The following is a 22,431-nucleotide window of genomic DNA, read 5'->3' on the forward strand; positions in this document are numbered from 1 at the left end:
GACAAGTCGCCAGGTCATCACAGGGCTGACACATAGACACAGACAACCATTCACACTCACATTCACACCTACGGTCAATTTAGAGTCACCAGTTAACCTAACCTGCATGTCTTTGGACTGTGGGGGAAACCGGAGCACCCGGAGGAAACCCACGCGGACACGGGGAGAACATGCAAACTCCACACAGAAAGGCCCTCGCCGGCCACGGGGCTCGAACCTGGACCTTCTTGCTGTGAGGCGACAGCGCTAACCACTACACCACCGTGCTGCCTGATGAGATGTTAATATTCGTTAATATTAAACAACATCAATATCTTTCAATAAGGAGTTATGGAGTCAAAAATAATGAGATGTTAACTTGGAATAATGACAACATTTCTGGAAATAATGAGTTGTAAGTTGGAATATAAACATAATATGTTCTATCCACATTCACTGGATATGAGCAATTGTGCGCTCTGATTGGCTAATCTACTACTAGGATATCAGCTCATATACCGTGAGTAGAGAAAAACAAAATGGCAGAGCATGTTGCTGAACCAACCTAGGATGAAATAAAAACTCTACTCGAAAACAAAACATCAAAAAAAAGAAAAAAGCAACAAAATATGGAATGAAAGTATTTGATGGTAAGAACGTATCTTTTTTATTTTTCAAGAATTATTATTATCACATTTTTCACAAATTGCTTCTGTCATTTCGCCGGTTGGTTTTTATTAAGCGGAAATTATTTTGTCGGATGTTTCGTCTAAAGTTTTTATTTATCAAATTTGCAAAAATAAAAATAAAATTTCTCTGTTCCCCAAAATCCAGTCAATGTGGGTAGAATAAAAAAAATTTCAGATTTACCAATAAAAAACAATTTTACAAAGCTGAGTTTCAGTTACAACAGTCATTATTGGTTAATTAATCAACCGGAAGACCCCCCTGGAATTTTTTGAGCACGATCAGCAATTTAATGAAAACCCGGACGTTATCATCGCAGGTAAGCGTGGTGGAAAGATCATGGACATGTTTTTACTGATCAAATTCACCGATATTTCATTATCTCCTTGTCGAAATGTACTTTATTTCTTACTCTTTCAATTGACAGCCGCCATTTTGTATCGAAACGCATATTTGAGAAGTCACGTGAGGTGGCGATAATAGTGATCACTTTCACCGGTGTCCACCATTATTGACACCCTGTGGAATTAAATGACATTTACAACTGTTATGGATCGATCTTTGTGTAACATTGTTGAAGTAGATGAAGTACTTAAAAAAAGGGCTGTGATTTATAATATATATTTTTTCTGATTCATAACAGAATTAAATGTTTTTGGATTATTTGGAATCCTACTGTAATAAATAGAATTAGACCAGAATTAAATTCCTAGAACATTAAAAAAAAAAAAAACTTACATGCTTGAAATATTCAGATTTTTCTATTCCATTCAGAAAATATATTTTTGCAGTTTGTTGTAAATATCTACCACATATTACAATATCAGTAGACATTTTATATTTTGGTTTGAGGAATGACCTGCGACCTTTGACCTGGATTTTCATGTGGTTACAATGTCAAAAAATTGCCTGTTGGTAAATTTATTGGTAAACTACAAAACTAGAAATTAATACAAACAACAATGAATGATTAACAAAATGTGCTCTAGAAAGCAGTTAGAAAGTGGAACAAAAATATTTTCTGACGCAGGTTAAACATTATCAGTTCATTTGTTTACAAACATTAGAATCACTTCCTCATTTACATAAACACCGACATTGATATATTTATTTCTAAGATAGTTTGGACGAAATATAAGTCTATGTAAAACAAATTTTAAATAAAAACTATGTTTTGATAATACCACATACCGAATATTTTGTTGAATAAATAATCATCTGGATGTCGATAATTGTGTCGATAACTGTGGACAAAAGTGTCAATAATTGTAGTGCGGTGTCACATGATCTGATACGCTACATAATCTGGAATCAACTCATTTTTTTCCATTGGAAGTTTGAGTAATTATTCTTGCACACTTTACATACTGAAAGTCTTTTCTACTTTTGCAATGCCAAAAGATAGTTAAGGTGCCCATAATTATAGCCGCCTCTCTCTCTCTCTCTCTCTCTCTCTCTATCTATCTATCTATCTATCTATCTATCTATCTATCTATCTATCTATCTATCTATGTCACTCTTGTCAAGTAAAAGAGTAAGAAATAAAGTACATTTCCACAAGGAGATCATGAAACAGTGAATTTGATCAGTAAAAACATGTCCATGATCTTTCCAAGGTTTCCATCCATCCATCCATCCATCCATCCAGAGAGTGTTATTATGAGTATGTTATCTGTGTGTGTGTGTGTGTGTGTGTGTGCGGGTGCACATAATGCCCAGCTCTATCTCAGCTTATATACAGTGGTGCTTGAAAGTGTGTAAACCCTTTAGAATTTTCTATATTTCTGCAGAAATATGACCTAAAACATCATCAGATTTTCATACAAGTTCTAAAAGTAGATAAAGAGAACCCAGTTAAACAAATGAGACAAATATATTATACTTGGTCATTTATTTATTGAGGAAAATGATCCAATATTACATATCTGTGAGTGGCACAAGTATGTGAACCTCTTGGATTAGCAATTAATTTGAAGGTGAAATTAGAGTCAGGTGTTTTCAATCAATGAGATGACAATTAGGTGTGAGTGGGCACCCTGTTTTATTTAAAGAACAGGGATCTATCAAAGTCCGATCTTCACAGCACATGTTTGTGGAAGTGTATCATGGCTTGTTGTCTTGCTACATGACCCACCTTCTCTTGAGATTCAGTTCATGGACAGATATCCTGACATTTTCCTTTAGAATTCGCTGGTATAATTCAGAATTCATTGTTCCATCAATGATGGCAAGCCGTCCTGGCCCAGATGCAGCAAAACAGGCCCAAACCATGATACTACCACCATCATGTTTCACAGATGGGATAAGGTTCTTATGCTGGAATGCAGTGTTTTCCTTTCTCCAGACATAACGCTTCTCATTTAAACCAAAAAGTTCTATTTTGGTCTCATCCGTCCACAAAACATTTTTCCAATAGCCTTCTGGCTTGTCCACATGATCTTTAGCAAACTGCAGACGAGCAGCAATGTTCTTTTTGGAGAGCAGTGGCTTTCTCCTTGCAACCCTGCCATGTGCACCATTGTTGTTCAGTGTTCTCCTGATGGTGGACTCATGAACATTAACATTAGCCAATGTGAGAGAGGCCTTCAGTTGCTTAGAAGTTACCCTGAGGTCCTTTGTGACCTCGCCGACTATTACACGCCTTGCTCTTGGAGTGATCTTTGTTGGTCGACCACTCCTGGGGAGGGTAACAATGGTCTTGAATTTCCTCCATTTGTACACAATCTGTCTGACTGTGGATTGGTGGAGTCCAAACTCTTTAGAGATGGTTTTGTAACCTTTTCCAGCCTGATGAGCACCAACAACGCTTTTTCTGAGGTCCTCAGAAATCTCCTTTGTTCGTGCCATAATACACTTCCACAAACATGTGTTGTGAAGATCAGACTTTGATAGATCCCTGTTCTTTAAATAAAACAGGGTGCCCACTCACACCTGATTGTCATCCCATTGATTGAAAACACCTGACTCTAATTTCACCTTCAAATGAACTGCTAACCCAAGAGGTTTGCATACTTTTGCTACTCACAGATATGTAATATTGGATGATTTTCCTCAATAAATAAATGACCAAGTATAATACATTTGTCTCATTTGTTTAACTGGGTTCTCTTTACCTACTTTTAGGACTTGTGTGAAAATCTGATGATGTTTTAGGTCATATTTATGCAGAAATATAGAAAATTCTAAAGGGTTCACAAACTTTCAAGCACCACTGTATATATGCTGAGATAGAGCTGGGCATTATGCGCACCCATGCATGCACACACACAGGGAGAGAGAGAGAGAGAGAGAGAGAGAAGTGTGTACTCCACCTCACAGCTCATTGCGCTTTCTCAGAGCAGTGGTTTTTGCTCCTGATCACAGATAGCGGCTTGCAGGAGGAGGCAGTGTGATGCACAGCACTGCAAGTTGAGCACTGGGTATGTGTTTTGGGAGATGCGAGTGTAACAGGACACGGTGTGATCGAGCAGGAGAAACCCTGACTCTCTCTCTCTCTCTTTCTCTCTCTATCTCTCTGTGCATCTCCGGGCTCAGCTCCTCTCCGTCTGGCTTTCTCGCGGATTTTGATGGATGCATGATCAGGAGGTGATGCCCATTTATGTCATCGATCGCAAATTTCCAGACACACCTGGTAAGACCCACTGCATGCACGAGTTGTTGTTGTTGTATTCTGAAACACTTGCCTCTTTAGGGGACTTTTCACGTGTCCTGCAAGTGCTGTTTTATTTTGATCTGATCCCCAAATTGATTTGATTTGATTGCTTTTCCACATGGTTTTCAGATCTGTTTTCTCACATCACTCTTTTTTTCATGTATCCTTATGATGGTGAAATGATCACTCACATCCTTTAGTAACATCAAATAAGACAAACCTTTAGTCATCCTTCATGGGGAAACTAAAGTGTTCCAGAGGCATGATGATAAGAGGAATAAAGAAGAAAAAAAATTGACAATGATTTTGATATTTTCATGTGATAAGTTGAAATGTCGCAGCTTGGTATGTAGGTAAGAGCAGGGAGACTTGGGACGAGTTTCAGCTTTTGTAGATCATGTGAAATTCTTTGCAGGTCATGTCACATTCATCTTGCATTAGAGAGTATTTACTATACCCTCTTACAATGATATTAGATTCTCAGTTTGTCATATATACTGACCTTCAAACTTCACTTTTTCTGTTATTATTTTTGAGACATTGAGTGGAGACATGGAACATTATGTTGGGAGAAAAATAAAATCCCTAGCTTAATCCTATATGTTTCGTTTTTTATTTATTATCAAAACTTGTCCCATATGAACTGTATGAACACAATGCTGGTACAGCGAGAGAGAGAAAGGTCTGTTTACCCAAAACTTGGCTCGACAAAACAGTTCCATTCTCAAGAAGGAATGAAATAAAGTTTAATCCTCATGCAGGGACATGGCCACATTTTTAACAAACATTTTTAAACAATTTTATATTTGTAAATCACACACACACAAAAAACCCCAACAACAACTGTAACCTGATGAACTGTCCCAACTCTCCCCATCTGGCCATTTTGAAAAAAAAAATCCTTCAATGTTTTGCCCAGAATTTAAGTTTTATAAATAATACTGTGTCTGGTCACTCTAAACGACATACTTTAATTCTTAACGAATCCCCAATTCTCCAGCGTACATTACACCACAGAAGGGAGGTGGAGGCAAAGTAGAAAATACTTTTAAGTTTTAATTGATAAAATATTTACCTGCACAAACCTTACTGCAGTGTCCAGGTTCGTGGCTCCAAAGGAAGTCAGTTACTCTCAGGAGCAACATCTAACTTCTGACGTCATCTCAAACCTCATCTCATCTCATTATCTCTAGCCGCTTTATCCTGTTCTACAGGGTCGCAGGCAAGCTGGAGCCTATCCCAGCTGACTACGGGCGAAAGGCGGGGTACACCCTGGGCAAGTCGCCAGGTCATCACAGGGCTGACACATAGACACAGACAACCATTCACACTCACATTCACACCTACGCTCAATTTAGAGTCACCAGTTAACCTAACCTGCATGTCTTTGGACTGTGGGGGAAACCGGAGCACCCGGAGGAAACCCACGCGGACACAGGGAGAACATGCAAACTCCGCACAGAAAGGCCCTTGCCAGCCACGGGGCTCGAACCTGGACCTTCTTGCTGTGAGGTGACAGCGCTAACCACTACACCACCGTGCCGCCCCATCTCAAACCTGACTGGTTGAAATTAATTTATGGGAATACAAACTGTCCCACGTCTCACCGCTCTCCCCTACATACACTAGCAATATGATGAACAATAGGAGTGTGATCAGAGTATGTGCAAAAAATAAAAAACAAACAAACAAACAAACAAACAAACCCCAGAAGTCCATATCATCACAGATGAAATGTATGTGATTTTACCATAATACTGATCTAAAGACTTGATGTTCAAATCCTCAAGTAAATGCTTGTTCTTCCTGCTCTCTGATGATTTGATTGGAATAAAGGAATACACACACACACACACACACACAGAGAGGGAGTTTTAACGATGCCTAAAGTGTGTGACACATGTATGACTTCACACCTCACTGCATGCATGTGGGTGAGTGTGTAAGTTCATTATGAGCTTGATGTGCTTATGGGATCAACAGAGATGTGAAACATTTGTGTGTGTGTGTGTGTGTGTGTGTGTGAGACTGAGTGAGAGTGTGTGTTTATATACTACTGAGGACCAAATGGCTCCACAAGGATATTAAAATCTGACAGCTTCGACCTTGTGGGGATATTTGAATGGTCCCCACAAGGAAATTGTTGTTGCTATTGTTTCTCATCAATCAATCAATCAATCAATCAATCAATCAATCAATCAATCAATCAAAGAGCCAAAAAGCTTCCTTTTCATTACAGAGGTTAAGGTTAGTGTTAGGTTTAGGTGCAATAGAGCATTAATTAACAGCATTAATAATTATGTCAATGGAAGGTCCTCACAAAGATAGTGAGATGAACGTGTGTGTGTGTGTGTGTGTGTGTGTGTGTGTGTGTTTATATACTACCGAGGACCAAATGTCCCCACAAGTATATTAAAATCGGACACTAAATGTCCCCACAAGGATATTAAAATAAATATGGCCGTGTGGGGATATTTGAATGGTCCCCACAAGGAAATTGTTGTGGTTGTTTGAGAAAAATAAATAAATAAATAAATATATAAATAAAAGCACCGAAAAGCTTCCTTTTCATTCCCGAGGTTAAGCTTAGTGTTAGGTTTAGGTGCAGCACAGCATTAATAGTTATCTCAATGGAAGGTCCTCACAAGGACAGTGAGATGAGCGTGTGTGTGTGTGTGGTGTACAAGTGGCCCTTACAATGTTTACAACACAGAGGAGAGAAGAGGAGAGGAAGGCTTCTGAGGAACAGTTTTTACACATTATTAATTATGTTCACAAATTATTTTTATGCTCATGTGATTTTTACACAACTGATTTGTTTTCACACACAAATTTTAACCCATGGTCCTTTTTGTTCACATGATTTTATTTTTTATTACACAAGATTAATTTATGTTCACATGTCTGTTTTTCACAGGTAGTGCATGTGGTTTTACTTTTCCATGTGATTGTCATACATGGAAAAAACATAAGTGACATAAAAATCTATCTTTATAAGATAATAATTAATTCCAAACTTTTATGTCTGTATGACATTTTTGTTTGCCGGGTTGGTACTTGTTGAAACTCTCCCCCTCTCTTGCCTCTTCATAAGGCAGGCCAGTGCTTGCATACTTCAGGTGATATCTTATCCAGGACGATCAGTGTGTGTCAGAATGGTGACTTGGCACACGGTGACACACCTACCCGATACACCCACCACCAAATCAGATTAAATAACACAGAGCTTCCCTCCTTACAGCGCTCAGACTCGGGTCAGAACGTCACCTTACTCGAGTGCTCAGATAAAGTCAAACTCTTAGATAAGGACTACTAATGCTAATACGTTCTCCTGGCTTTGGAAGAGTTTAAAAAGCAATTTAAATATTCTTTCTTTCCTATTATATGAAAAATATACCAACACACTACCAGTCAAAAGAAAAGGTAGACAAGGTAGATACAAATAAAATACACAAACACACTATGGATATTTAAAAAATTTTAAAGACAGACATTTTGATAAAGATCTATGGTTGAATGCTTATGTACAGTATCCACTCACTGGCCACTTTAAGAGGAACTTGTTCTTGATTCTAAGATCCCTGTTCTTGGCTGCAGGAGTGGAACCCAGTGTGTTCTTCTGTTTTCTGTTGCATGCTGAGATGCTTTTCCACTCACCACGGTTGTAAAGAGTTGCTATGAGTTACTATATCTTTCCTTCCTTCCTGGCAAAAAAGATCAAACCAATCTGTCCATTTTCCTCTGACCTCTCTTATCAACAAGGCGTTTGCTTCCACCCACAGAACTGTCACTCACTCAATTGATGTTTTTTGTTTTTCACACCATTCTCTGTAAACTCTAGAGACTGTTGTTTGTGTGTGAAAACCCCAGGAGATCAGCAGTTTCTGAAATACTCAAACCAATCCATCTGGCTCAAACCAACACCCATGCCTCAGTGAAAGAAAGTCACACTTTGAGATCACAATTTTCCCCTTTCTGATGTTTGAAGTGAACATTAACTCAAGCTCTTGATTTGTATCTGCACGATTTGATGCATTGTGCTACTGTCGAGGGATCGGCTGATTAGATAACTGCATCAAATGGCAGGTGGATGTATATAATAATAATAATAATAATAATAATAATAATAATAATAATAAATGTTTGACATAGAGTGCATTTTGTGTCATATTTGATCAAATGCACTTAAAATATCATACATAATTAAAATAAAAGAATACAAATATAAATGAAATGATATCCTAAAGATAATATAAAAAAATCACAAAATATTGCTGAGCTGTAAAATATATATATCATACATATAAAATTCTGAAAAATATTAATTATTAAAAGCTAAGTTAACGTAATGTCTTTTAAGTAAAGATTTAAAACAAGAGACATAATAAAGTGCCCGGTGATTGTACATTTATTTATGAATGTATTTTAACTTTCAAAATGAACCAGTTTTTGTTCAGAAGTCAGAGGGTTAATGACTTTTGCTAAAGCTATACTGCCTTTCAGATTTTACAAGTGTAGGTCATAAAAAATTTTCCCCGACACCCAATTATTTTTGTTCAGTGGACTGAAAGCCACTGAATCTGAATCACAGACTTCCAATTTTATTTGTTTTGTTTAAAAAAAAAAGAACAATTAATAAATTTAAGGCCACATGGCTCTAAATTCTCCACTATTTTTTCCTGCTTCACCATGACCCAATACAAGATACTACGTCATGCATTATGTGGTGGGTTTCCCCGTTTGCACAAGGCATTGTGGGATACAAATTTGAAATAGGAGAGAAACATGGAGTACGTGAGTGTGCAAATGAAACGTGAAAGACCGACTACAGTAACGGAAAGTGAGAAGAAAAGATGTTATGTTATATATGAAGGAAAGGAAACGCAGGACGAAACTAATAAATATCGGCGCTCAGCGAGCACCTTGGTGTGATCAGCTGTTCGTTTAGCGACAGAATGATGGAACTGTCAGTGCACAGTCAAGGTAAACCTGCGCGTGCGCACACGGACTTCCTCTGTCTGCTTGACTGCACGAAGTGAGTGATTGTGCTGCTGTCAGGCACATTATTAGCTTGGGAATCCCTTCAAATTAAATAACATCCCAGCCACAGAATGGCCTAATATTTTGTGAGATATTACAGAAATAAACATATCACAATAACCACATTTCAGAAATTGAAAGGCCATCTCACCTTCATAATAATAAAGTCTAAATAGCAAGATAATTTCATTGAATAGGAAATAAAAAAAAACAACAAAAACCCCCACACATGCTCTGAAGTCGTATCCTGAAATAACGAGTTAAGATAAAATAACAATGTACTATCATGAATTAATGATATCTGAAATTGAAGTAATGACTTACCATGACAGTATTTTGTAAACATTATTATAGGTGAGGTTTTTCCAATCTTCACTCATTTCAGTTTGGCTGAGCCTGCACTTCAGGAATTATTATAGATGTAGTTGAGAAAATAAGAATGAAAGCTGAAGCACGTTACCCTGTGGTATCTGTTAGGAAAGGAATTTAGTTATCAAACTGAGGAATGGAAGCCTGGAAGCCTGGACCCAATAACAGCTCCTGGGAATTTAAGGGCCTAATCAGTGCACCCTTACAACCCATCTATCATTACCTGTGCAGCTGCTGACTGAGTCTGAAGATATAGTAGGATTCTTCTATCGTTCTGTTCTTCTATATAACTACTGTAAATAACTAAAGCAAGGGACAAACATCTGATTTGATAATTAAATAATTAAAAACCCATTGATGCTTTGTCTGCATTTTATTGCTTGATTAATGCAGTACACAGCTATGATTTGGAAGCTTGGAATGAATTAAAGTCATCTTTAATTAGATAGTACAATGACAGAAAATAAACGATTAAATCTTGAAAGCAATAAAAAGCAGTGAAAAACAAAACTTACTTGCTACATATTGAGGACCAGAATACATTTTTCCAACAGAGTGAGGACATTTTGGGGAAGTGAGGACATTCTGGCTGGTCCTCACTTCTTCAAAGGGCTGTTTGAGGGTTAAGACTTAGTTTTAGGGTGCAGGTTAGAAGTAGGTTTAGGTTAGGGTAAGGGGTGGGGTTTGGGTAAGGGGTGGGGTTAGGCATTCAGTTGTGATCGTTAAGGTTAGGGTAAGGAGCTGGAGAATGCATTATGTCAATTAGAGTCCCCACAATGACAGAAGTACAAGAATGTGTGTGTGTGTGTGTGTGTGTGTGTGTTTGTATACTACTGAGGACCAAATGTCCCCACATGAATAATAAAATCTGACAATTTTGACAACAATTTCCTTGTGGGGACAATCCAAATGTCCCTATAAGTAAACTGTTGTTGTTGTTGTTGTTTTTAAGTAAGTAAATCAATGCGAGACAAAAGGTTTACTTTCTGTTTGAAATTCATTTTGAAATTCCTCCTCACCTGCATGTTTCACAGGTGATCATATATGTACTCCTCACATCCCATCATCACGTGAAATGTGTGTGATTTTTCCATAAGCCGAAGATGATGATGGAAAGCAAAAGTCCTTGGTGGCTTTTTATTCAATTCAGATGCCCCAGATCAGTTTATTTACACATACTGTGCTTTTTCAAAGCTTTCTTTCTTTTTCCCCCAGCCATGAAAATGAGTCCAGACACTAAATTTACACAAATTGTCTCATCTCATCTCATTATCTCTAGCCGCTTTATCCTGTTCTACAGGGTCGCAGGCAAGCTGGAGCCTATCCCAGCTGACTACGGGCGAAAGGCAGGGTACACCCTGGACAAGTCGCCAGGTCATCACAGGGCTGACACATAGACACAGACAACCATTCACACTCACACCTACGGTCAATTTAGAGTCACCAGTTAACCTAACCTGCATGTCTTTGGACTGTGGGGGAAACCGGAGCACCCGGAGGAAACCCACGCGGACACGGGGAGAACATGCAAACTCCACACAGAAAGGCCCTCTCCGGCCACGGGGCTTGAACCCGGACCTTCTTGCTGTGAGGCGACAGCGCTAACCACTACACCACCGTGCCGCCCTACACAAATTGTTTTGGATGAAACTCTCTGGTTGGGATTTACCGTGAGGAACATCTGCTTACTTTAATGCTATGTTAGTGAGTGTAGAACGGGAAAAGAAAATGAAAATGAAAAGAAAGAACGCGCTGCTTTTTACTCTGGCAGGTGAAAGTGAATGCTGCTTGGTTTCTTGAAAGCGTGTTTTCTTTATGGTGGGTGAGATGTTCCTGTGTACAGTGGGCTGGTCCGAGGCTCAGGGGTCAGTTCTCTCCACACATTTTAATGACCACTTACAGCAACAGCATGGACATGTTCGAACAAAAAACAAAGTATGTAGAAATAAAAGTAATTCCATCCATCCGCCATCTGTAACTGCTTATCCTGTACAGGGTCGCAGGCAAGCTGGAGCCTATCCCAGCAGGCAAGCTGGAGCCTATAGGCAAGAGGCAGGGTACACCCTGGACAGGTTGCTAGATCATTGCAAGGCTGACACATAGAGACAAACAACCATTCACATTCACACCTACAGTCAATTTAGAGCCACCAATTAGCCTAACCTGCATGTCTTTGGACTGTGGGGGAAACCGGAGCACCCAGAGAAAATGCACACAGACACAGGGAGAACATGCAAACTCCACACAGAAAGGCCTCTGTTGGCCACTGGGCTTGAACCTAGAACCTTCTTGCTGTGAAGCAACAGTACTAACCACTACACCACCATGCCGCCGAAATAAAGGTAATTGTTTTATGAAAATTAAAATATAGGTTTCAGTTAAACCTGGAGAATTCCAGTAAAATGGCATTGACTGAAATACAGTGGTGCTTGAAAGTTTGTGAACCCTTTAGAATTGTCTATATTTCTACAGAAATATGACCTAAAACATCATCAGATTTTCACGCAAGTCCTCATCTAATCTCATCTCATTATCTCTAGCCGCTTTATCCTTCTACAGGGTCGCAGGCAAGCTGGAGCCTATCCCAGCTAACTACGGGCGAAAGGCGGGGTACACCCTGGACAAGTCGCCAGGTCATCACAGGTCTGACACAGACACAGACAACCATTCACACTCGCATTCACACCTACGGTCAATTTAGAGTCACCAGTTAACCTAACCTGCATGTCTTTGGACTGTGGGGGAAACCGGAGCACCCGGAGGAAACCCACGCGGACACGGGGAGAACATGCAAACTCCACACAGAAAGGCCCTCGCCGGCCCCAGGGCTCGAACCCGGACCTTCTTGCTGTGAGGCGACAGCGCTAACCACTACACCACCGTGCCGCCCCCACGCAAGTCCTAAAAGCAGATAAAGAGAACCCAGTTAAACAAATGAGACAAAAATATTATACTTGGTCATTTATTTATTGAGGAAAATGATCCAATATTACACATCTGTGAGTGGCAAAAGTATGTGAAACTCTAGGATTAGCAGTGAATTTGAAGGTGAAATTAGAGTCAGGTGTTTTCAATCAATGGGATGACAATCAGGTGTGAGTGGGCACCCTGTTTTATTTAAAGAACAGGGATCTATCAAAGTCTGATCTTCACAACACATGTTTGTGGAAGTGTATCATGGCATGAACAAAGGAGATTTCTGAGGACCTCAGAAAAAGCGTTGTTGATGCTCATCAGGCTGGAAAAGGTTACAAAACCATCTCTAAAGAGTTTGGACTCCACCAATCCACAGTCAGACAGATTGTGTACAAATGGAGGAAATTCAAGACCATTGTTACCCTCCCCAGAAGTGGTCGACCAACAAAGATCACTCCAAGAGCAAGGCGTGTAATAGTCGGCAAGGTCACAAAGGACCCCAGGGTAACTTCTAAGCAACCAAAGGCTTCTCTTACATTGGCTAATGTTCATGAGTCCACCATGAGGAGTACACTGAACAAGAATGGTGTGCTTGGCAGGGTTGCAAGGAGAAAGCCACTGCTCTCCGAAAAGAACATTGCTGCTCATCTGCAGTTTGCTAAAGACCACATGGACAAGCCAGAAGGCTATTGGAAAAATGTTTTGTGGACAGATGAGACCAAAATAGAACTTTTTGGTTTAAATGAGAAGCGTTATGTTTGGAGAAAGGAAAACACTGCATTCCAGCATAAGAACCTTATCCCATCTGTGAAACATGGTGGTGGTAGTATCATGGTTTGGGCCTGTTTTGCTGCATCTGGGCCAGGACGGCTTGCCATCATTGATGGAACAATAAATTCTGAATTATACCAGTGAATTCTAAAGGAAAATATCAGGAGATCTGTCCATGAACTGACTCTCAAGAAAAGGTGGATCATGCAGCAAGACAAAGTCCCTAAGCACAAGTCGTTCTACCAAAGAATGGTTAAAGAAGAATAAAGTTAATGTTTTGGAATGTCCAAGTCAAAGTCCTGACCTTAATCCAATCAAAATGTTGTGAAAGGACCTGAAGTGAGCAGTTCATGTGAGGAAACCCACCAATATCCCAGAGTTGAAGCTGTTCTGTACGGAGGAATGGGCTAAAATTCCTCCAAGCCGGTGTGCAGGACTGATCAACAGTTACCGGAAATGTTTAGTTGCAGTTATTGCTGCACAAGGGGGTCACACCAGATACCGAAAGCAAAGGTTCACATACTTTTGCCACTCACAGATATGTAATATTGGATGATTTTCCTCAATAAATAAATGACCAAGTATAATATTTTTGTCTCATTTGTTTAACTGGGTTCTCTTTATCTACTTTTAGGACTTGTGTGAAAATCTGATGATGTTTTAGGTCATATTTATGCAGAAATATAGAAAATTCTAAAGGGTTCACAAACTTTCAAGCACCACTGTACCTTGGAGGAATCTATGCTGACTCCTTCTGCACTGATGATGTAGCCCAAAAAGGAGATTCGATTCTGATGAAATTCACACTTCTCTGCTTTCACATAGAGGTGATTGACTAGTAGATGCTGGAGGACGGCTCTGACATGTTCCAGATGACATTTTCATTGGGAGAGTAAATCAGGATATTGTCGATGCGATCACAAACTTGCCTAGCATGTCCTGTAACATGTTGTTAATCAAGTACTGGAACATGCTTGGCACTGAAGAAAGGCCATAGGGCATTACCCTGTACTCAAAATGGCCGGCGGTCATGCTGAAGGCAGTCTTCCATTCATCACCCTTCTTGATTCTGATCAGGTTGTAGGCACTGTGTAGGTCAAGCTTGGAAAAGATCTTAGTGGATTGAAGTTGTTCTAGGGCAGAAGAAACAAGAGGAAGAGGATAGGGATATTTGACAGAGACTTGGTTAAGTCCTCTATAGTCTATGCAGGGTTGGAGGCCACCACCTCATTTCTCCACAAAGAAGAAACCTGCTGATGCTGGTGACTTAGATGGACATATGTAACCCTGTTTGAGGGCTTCTTGGATGTACTCCTCCATGGCAGAGTGTTCCTTTTGAGAAATGGGATAGATGTGACCAAGTGGAGGTGATGTACCTGGTAGAAGATCAATGGCACAATCATAAGGCTGATGCAGTGGTAGCCCACAGGCTTTCCCTTTGCTAAATACCTCTCTCAGGTCCAGGTAACACTCGGGAACATTCTCCATGGAATCAGGTTGTGGACTTTCAACTGAGGTGGAGGAGAGACTGAGTTGAGGATGTGAGAGACAGTTCTGAAAACAGGTGGGTGACCACTGGAGAATTTCCTTGTTCTGCCATGAGATTAATGAGTCGTGAAGCTGTAACCAGGGGTAACCAAGAATGCTGTCATGATTGACAGTGGTGGTCATGTAGAGCGAAACGAGTTCAGAGTGGAATGCTCCCACCTGAATGTGAATGGGAGCGGTTTGAGTGGTGACTAGACCATCACCTATTGGTCCTCCATCGATGGTCCTGACACTGAGTGGACTCTGCAGAGAGGTTGTGGGCAGGTTGAACTTCTGGATGATCATGCTGTTGATGAAATTCTCCTCTGCTCCTGAGTCAACAAAAGCAGACAGAACGTGTGTGGAGGATACCAATTTTAACACCACAGGTACTTTAAATGACTGTGCATTAAATCTTCTCACCAGACTCACCGTGTGAACTGGGCTTTCAACTGGGCTGGTGCAAGATGGACTGATGGAATACTGGTTGATATGATGCTCTGAACTCCCACAGCAGAAGTAGAGACCCTCCTCTTTCTTTCATGTTCAGAACGTTTCCGATGGGTGTGAGAAACCTCCATAGGTGTGGCATCCTCAGAGGGCTGGACTGGTTTGGAGTTCTCCTTGAGAGAGGGCTGGTTGGTCAGTAAATGATCCAACCATATTGCTAGGTCAATGAGGGAGTCCAACGTTAGTTGTTCATCTACATGCCAGTTCACTGAGAATTTTCAGATGAAGACCTTGGCAAAACACTACTTTTAGAGCCGGGTCATTCCATCCGCTGGCTGCTGCTAGAGTTCTGAAGTCTAGGGCATATTCAACGACTCCTCTTGAACCCTGTGAAATGGTGAGGAGACTCTCGCCAACTTCAATTCCCTCAGGTTCATGATCAAACGCTCTTTTAAACAACTTGAGAAAATGTTCATATGAAGTTGTGTGCTCACCTCCATTCTTCCATATGGCGCTCACCTACTGTAGTGCTTTGCCAGTGAGAAATGAAAGAAATTTAGCAATCTTGTGTTCATCAGAGATGTTAGGCATGGTAGAGAAGTACATGGAGCACTGAAGTAAGAATACCTTACAAGTGAGAACATTCCCAGCATATTTCTCTGGAATGGGGAGCTGTAGTGCGGGACTAGGAGAAGCCTCAGGATGCATTAGGAGGGCCTGTGACATCACATCTGCAAGCTGTGCTATCCAGGTGTTGAGGTCTGCAAGCATCTGTTGATATTCTCCTAAAAGACATCCCTGAGTATTCAATGCAGTTTGCTTCGCTTCCTCTGCTGCATCCATGGTAGGCTAAGTATCTTATCAGAGTGCAGGCACTTACAGATGTATGGGGAGAGTGGGGAGCAAACTTGAAACAAAGCCAAATCGCAAAACAAGAAGCATGGTCAAAAGACAGGCAATGGTCGGTTGATTGGTAAACAGGGCAATACAGAAGAGACTAGTAACATAAATGGAGAGAGATAGTGAGGGTCAGAAATACTAGAGTCAGGCAGAGATAGAAAGGCTTGGTATGGACTGGAATGCACAGAACGGTACTTCACACTGAAAGTGTGTGAGGGAGAGGCTTAAGTAGTGTGGCTGATGAGTTGTGAATGAACGACAGCTGATTTCAATAAGTCGATGACAGAGGGCATTGTAGTTCTGAGTGGCCATGTTTGTAGTTTGACTAGCGCTGTTGTTCTCAATGCCTTTCCTGACAATATACAACGAAAAAAGCCAGCCAATATTATTATACAGTGCCTTGAAAAAGTATTCATACCCCTTGCACTTTTTCACATTTTCCCACCTTACAACCACAAACTTAAAAGTTTTTTATTGAGATTTTATGTGATAGACCAACACAGAGTAGCACATAATTGTGAAGTGAAACGAAAATGATAAATGGTCTTCAAAATTTTAAACAAATAAAAATCTGAAAAATGTGGTGTGCATTAGTATTCAGCCCCCTGTACTCTGATACCTCTGAATACAATCCAGTACAATCAATTGCCTTCAGAAGTCATCTAATTAGTTAATAGGGTCCTACTGTGTGTAATTTACTCTCAGCATAAATACACTTGATCTGTGAAGGCCTCAGTGGTTTGTTAGAGAACACTGAAGAACAAACAGCATCATGAAGACCAAAGAACTCACCAGACAGGTCAGGGATAAAGTTCTGGAGAAGTTTAAAGCAGGGTTAGGTTATAAAAAAAATCCCAAGCTCTGAACATCTCAAGAAGCACTGTTCAATCCATCATTCAAAAATGGAAAAAGTATGGCACAACTGCAAACCTACCAAGACATGGCCGTCCACCTAAACTGACAGAGCGAGCAAAGAGAGCACTGGACAGAGAAGCAGCCAAGAGGCCCATGATCACTCTGGAGGAGCTGCAGAAATCCACAACTCAGGTGGGAGAACCTGTGCACAGGAGAACTATAAGTTGTACACTCCACAAATCTGGCCTTTTTGGAAGAGTGGCAAGAAGAAAGCCATTGTTGAAAGACAGGCATAGAAGTCCTGTTTGCAGTTTGCCAGAAGCCATGTAAGGGACACAGCAAACATGTGGAAGAAGGTGCTTTGGTCAGATGAGACCAAAGTTGAACTTTTTGGCCTAAATCCAAAGTGCTATGTGTGGCGGAAAACTAACACTGCTCATCACCCTGCACACACCATCCCCACTGTGAAACATGGTGGTGGCAGCATCATGCTATGGGGATGCTTTTCTTCAGCAGGGACAGGGAAGCTGGTCAGAGTTGATGGGAAGATGGATGGAGCTAAATACGGGGCAATCCTGGAAGAAAACCTGTTGGAGGCTGCAAAAGACTTGAGACTGGGAAGGAGATTCACCTTCCAGCAAGACAATGACCCTAAACATACAGCCAGAGCTACAATGGAATGATTTAGATCAAAGTATATTCATGTGTTAGAATGTCCCAGTCAAAGTCCAGACCTAAATCCCATTGAGCATCTGTGGCAAGGCTTGAAAATTGTTGTTCACAGATGCTCTCCATCCAATCTGGCTGAGCTTGAGCTATTTTGCAAAGAAAAATGGGGAAAAAACTTCAGTGTCTAGATGTGCAAAGCTGGTAGAGACATACCACAAAAGACTTGCAGCTGTAATTGGAGCAAAAGGTGGCTCTACAAAGTATTGACACAGGGGGGCTGAATACTAATGCACATCACATTTTTCAGATTTTTATTTGTTTAAAATTTTGAAGACCATTAATCATTTTCATTTCACTTCACAATTGTGTGCTACTCTGTGTCGGCCTATCACATAAAATCTCCATAAAAAACTTTTAAGTTCGTGGTTGTAAGGTGGAAAAATATGAAAAAGTTCAAGGGGTATGAATACTTTTTCAAGGCACTGTACATTCACACTTGTTGGAACAATGATAGATTTTACAAAACGTTAAGAACAGGGTGGAGGGGGGATCTTATCAGTATTGAATGCTGATTCTGATCGAATGTAATTCAATGTTCTGTCAATCCAGTGTACATGCACAAAGTTCTAAAATAAAAATGGTGCAAGTCCAAAAAGCCTGAACAACAACCCAACTTATATACAAGCTATATCCAGGTTGACAGTTCAAGTTCAAAGTTACTTTTGGTAGGAGTTAATTATTATACTGCAGTTGTTCAAAACAAAAGGGCTTTGCTGAGTGAAGTCCATGAGTGACGTCCTCTTGTAAAAGTCTCCATCACTCTTCCTCACCTCCAAGTAGAACTTTGACAATATTTCCGCTATTGCTCTCTTTTCCAGTTTTTTGATGTCCGTTGGTCTGTTTTTCTCTTGTAAATATGCGTGAAGAATATCCAGTGAAGTTTTGGTAGCCTTTCGGTGTTCAGAGTATCTTTCCCTTTAAATCTTCGTCTTTTAATGAAGCATACCTGGTGGCCATGTTTGTGTACAAACTGTCACAGTCACTCGGTAGCGTGGAAGTTTTACATCTCCGACGTGTCTCTTTTCCAGTTTTTTGATGTCCATTGGTCTGCTTTTCTCTTGAAATATGCGTGAAGAATATCTAATGAAGTTTTGGTAGCCTTTTGGGTGTTCAGCGTGTCTTTAGCTTCAGTCTTCAGTTTATTTATTTAGTGCTTAAACCAAGCACTGAATTAACCCCATCTTCTCTCTTTCCCAGCCGACAAAGAAATGATTGTGTGCATGCACAGCAGAAAAGTTTTGTCATTGGATATTTGCCTGAGCTCCGACGTGTGACGTGTTGTCTTGACAATGTGCAAAATTATAACAATATTGCACGCTCATTCTCCATTGGGGAGAGTGGCATAATACATGCAGGATAAGGGATATGATAACAATATTGCATAGCATCAATAAACCTGGTAGAAGGGAATAGAATACATTTTTGTTCCATGGAAAAAGTGGCTCGTATGTATAATAAGAAATATCAGATAAATTAATCCATATTAAAGATATTTTTTCTGAACAAGTTATCATTTTTTTCAGTGCAACAGTCTCACACACACACACACACACACACACACACACACACACACACACACACACACAGTGTAGGCAGTTGTGGATTGTTTACTTCAGGCTATGCTTTGAAGGGGATTAAGAGTGAAGGATTATGGTCTTTCCATATCTTAAGCATTCACAGGAAATGATAGGTCTTCACAAGAGACTATCCAGAGAATCATCTCCATGAGTCTTGATGGACCTCCCTCCCTCCATCCACCACACACACACACACACGCACAAGCTCTGTGTCATTCACTTTTCTGTGTGCTTTGTTTTACTTTTGGTATATATATGAATATGAAGAGATGTGTGTGTTTGTGTGTGTGAATGGGGGGGATACTCCAAGGAGCCTCTTTCACTTCTCTTTAAAAAGAAAGGAAGACTTTAGAGACTTTGTTCCCAAGCTGAAGACGTCTCATGTCATATCTCACACAGCAGGACCGTCCCATTTGCAAAGTCAGGCCACTGCTGGAGCTTGTAACGGTGTGTGTGTGTGTGTGTGTGAATGTGAGTGTGCATGCGTGCACGTACCTGTCAGAGGGATCAAGGATTAATTGCCTGTTGAGATAAACTTAACAACTTGAAGCAAGAATTTCTCACTCATCCGAAGACTGAAAAGAAAACCAGTTGAGTGAAGCAACAAGATTTCTTTCATTTTTTTTTTCCAGAGGTGTGATCTTTAAAACTCAACCAAATCTACTCAAATGTTGGCTTTTATTTATTTATTTATTTATTTATTTATTTATTTGTCTGTTTGTTTGTTTATTTATTTACCCACCCATGCTGTCTATCTTTCTTCCTGTCTGCCTGTCTCAGGTGAATTGCCCCAGGCTGCTCCAGAAGGACAGCACACTATGGCTGAAAACAACACGCAAAAGAAGAAATCTCGGTGGTCATCGCTGGAGATAGGCCTCCTGACCATCGTATTGCTGCTTTTTGTCATCGTCCTAGCCCTCATCATTCTCTTCCTTTCACACAACAGCAGAAGTGGTGAGTATGAGTCCAGATGCTGACTTATTTACTTCAGAAGAAGCTTCATGGTGTTCCCCAGTGCCTTAATCATTGGGATGTATTTCTGAGGAGATTTACATGTTTAGGGGTCAATGACTTTCACACAACAAACCAAATTCTCTTCAGTAGTGGGAATTTGCTGTTCATTGTGATTTCTGTGCTTGTCTGTTGCATTTTTTTCTTGCATGCATACATGGAGAAAGTCTGATGATAATGTTTATAGGAGATGTAAAAACAAAGGAGCAGTCTGAGTCTTGTTGCCAGTATGGACCCTTTTCACGTGACGTCACGACAAACGCGGCCGCCATTTTGGACATGTACTACCAGTAGTTTACCACAGCCAGCATTGAGGAACGGCAGCAAAGAAAGTGTTTATTTTCAGCAAGACTTCCATCATGCCACTATGTTGTTGTGCACCTGGATGTAGTAACCATCAACAAACAAGGCAAGGGTTATCATTTTATCGGATCCCGGTAGATGCTGACCGACGGAGAAGATGGATAGCGGCATACCAACGCTTGTGTAGTGACCACTTTGTTGGAGGTAAGACGAATAAAATTAGCCAGAAAAGGCATTACATTGCTGTTAACATTCCATTCTAGTTTACTGTAATTATGATCTGGCAGCTATTTACACCGGATCCAGTGTAAATAGCCGCCGGAGCCAATGTCCGAGGTTCCTGAGCGCGCTCGCTCGCTCGCGGCCCGGCCGGAGCCGGCGGCCGCGGAGCCGGCGCGCGCTCGCTCGCGGCCCGGCCGGACGTTGGCTCCGGCAGCTATTTACACTGGATCCGGTGTAAATAGCTGCCAGATCATAATTAGAGTAAACTAGTAAATACAGTTTTCTGCATCTCGCTCCTTTTTCTTTTATGTTTGTCGCCTTCCTCGCATTCACACCGATTTGAGCCGAAGTCCACTACATGTCCAAAATGGCGGTCGCGTTTACGAAGGTCACGTGACTGAAAAGGGTCCATAGCTTAATTGTATGAACTCACACTCAGGGACGTAAAGGATCAAAATTTTAGTGAGGTCCATAACTGAAGTTATGCTATCTGCTTAATTACACTGAGTGAAATATTTTGATTTACAAGACAGCCGAAATGACCTGTTGACTTCAGCCTCGTGAAATGGGAAAATTCACAGTATCATCGAGCTTTGTCTGAAGTTTGCGTTCATATTTATTAAAAATGGCTGAAAAGAAGCACATACTGTAGTACAAGAAGTCCTTTCCAAGAATTGCCCATTTATTTTGTCTGCTTCTCAGAACATAGCTGTTTATCAGTCTCAAAATTAAAGACACTATCACTTACAAACATTTTTCTTGCACATCACATGAAAGAAAAATAGAGATCCATTAATGAATTGTCCATTTATTTATTTTAAACTGGAAGATTCAGTGGTTCATGATTTAGTATATTACGTATGTTTACAGAAAAATGGACAAATGTGTGCACAAATAGCAATAGCTACAGGAATGAATAAGAAAGTGTGCATGGACATTTTTCCAAGTGTCAACATTTTAACTTAAATATACAAGTGGCAGCATTTTTCTTAAACATCTGGTCGACTAAAAACAAGGAAATTATAGACATCTGGATCTCAGTGTCCTGATTGTTAGTTATGGCCTTGTTCACATACCAAAAAAAAAAAAGACATCTTAGCAAGTAAAAATATCTTGAATTTAAATTAAAATGCTCTGTTTTAAAACAAATACACTATTATTATGTCTTAAAAATATATAACAATTATTCCACAAAATCGAGTCGTACATGAGCTGATAGCCGATGAGGCGCGTAGCACCGAGTTGTCTATAAGCCATGCATGATGAGATTGAATGGAATAACTTTTATTCTGTCCACTTTCACTGGATTTTGAGAACCAAAGCATTTTTATTTTTTTGCAAATTTAATAAATAAAAACTTAATACAAAACATCCGACAAAATAATTTCCGCTTAGAACGTAAACAAACTGGCGAAATGACAGTAGCGATTTGTGAAAAATGTG

At 40.2% G+C, this 22,431-nt stretch overlaps 1 protein-coding gene across 2 annotated transcripts in view; it reads left to right on the top strand.

The window, feature by feature from the left end:
• Window positions 1-4,019: 4,019 nt before the first annotated feature.
• The window catches only part of LOC132887540 (neprilysin-like), an 86,473-nt gene continuing 68,061 nt past the window's right edge, over window positions 4,020-22,431 (top strand). For both annotated transcript variants that reach the window (XM_060923007.1, XM_060923008.1), the window contains exons 1-3: window positions 4,020-4,085; window positions 4,201-4,297; window positions 20,233-20,406. In XM_060923007.1, the coding sequence (XP_060778990.1) occupies window positions 4,237-4,297; window positions 20,233-20,406 (235 nt within the window). In that variant the 5' untranslated portion in view covers window positions 4,020-4,085; window positions 4,201-4,236. The remainder of the gene's footprint in view (window positions 4,086-4,200; window positions 4,298-20,232; window positions 20,407-22,431) is intronic.

This window comes from Neoarius graeffei, chromosome 6 (assembly GCF_027579695.1).
Source record: "Neoarius graeffei isolate fNeoGra1 chromosome 6, fNeoGra1.pri, whole genome shotgun sequence".
In the NCBI taxonomy this organism is placed as follows: domain Eukaryota; kingdom Metazoa; phylum Chordata; class Actinopteri; order Siluriformes; family Ariidae; genus Neoarius; species Neoarius graeffei.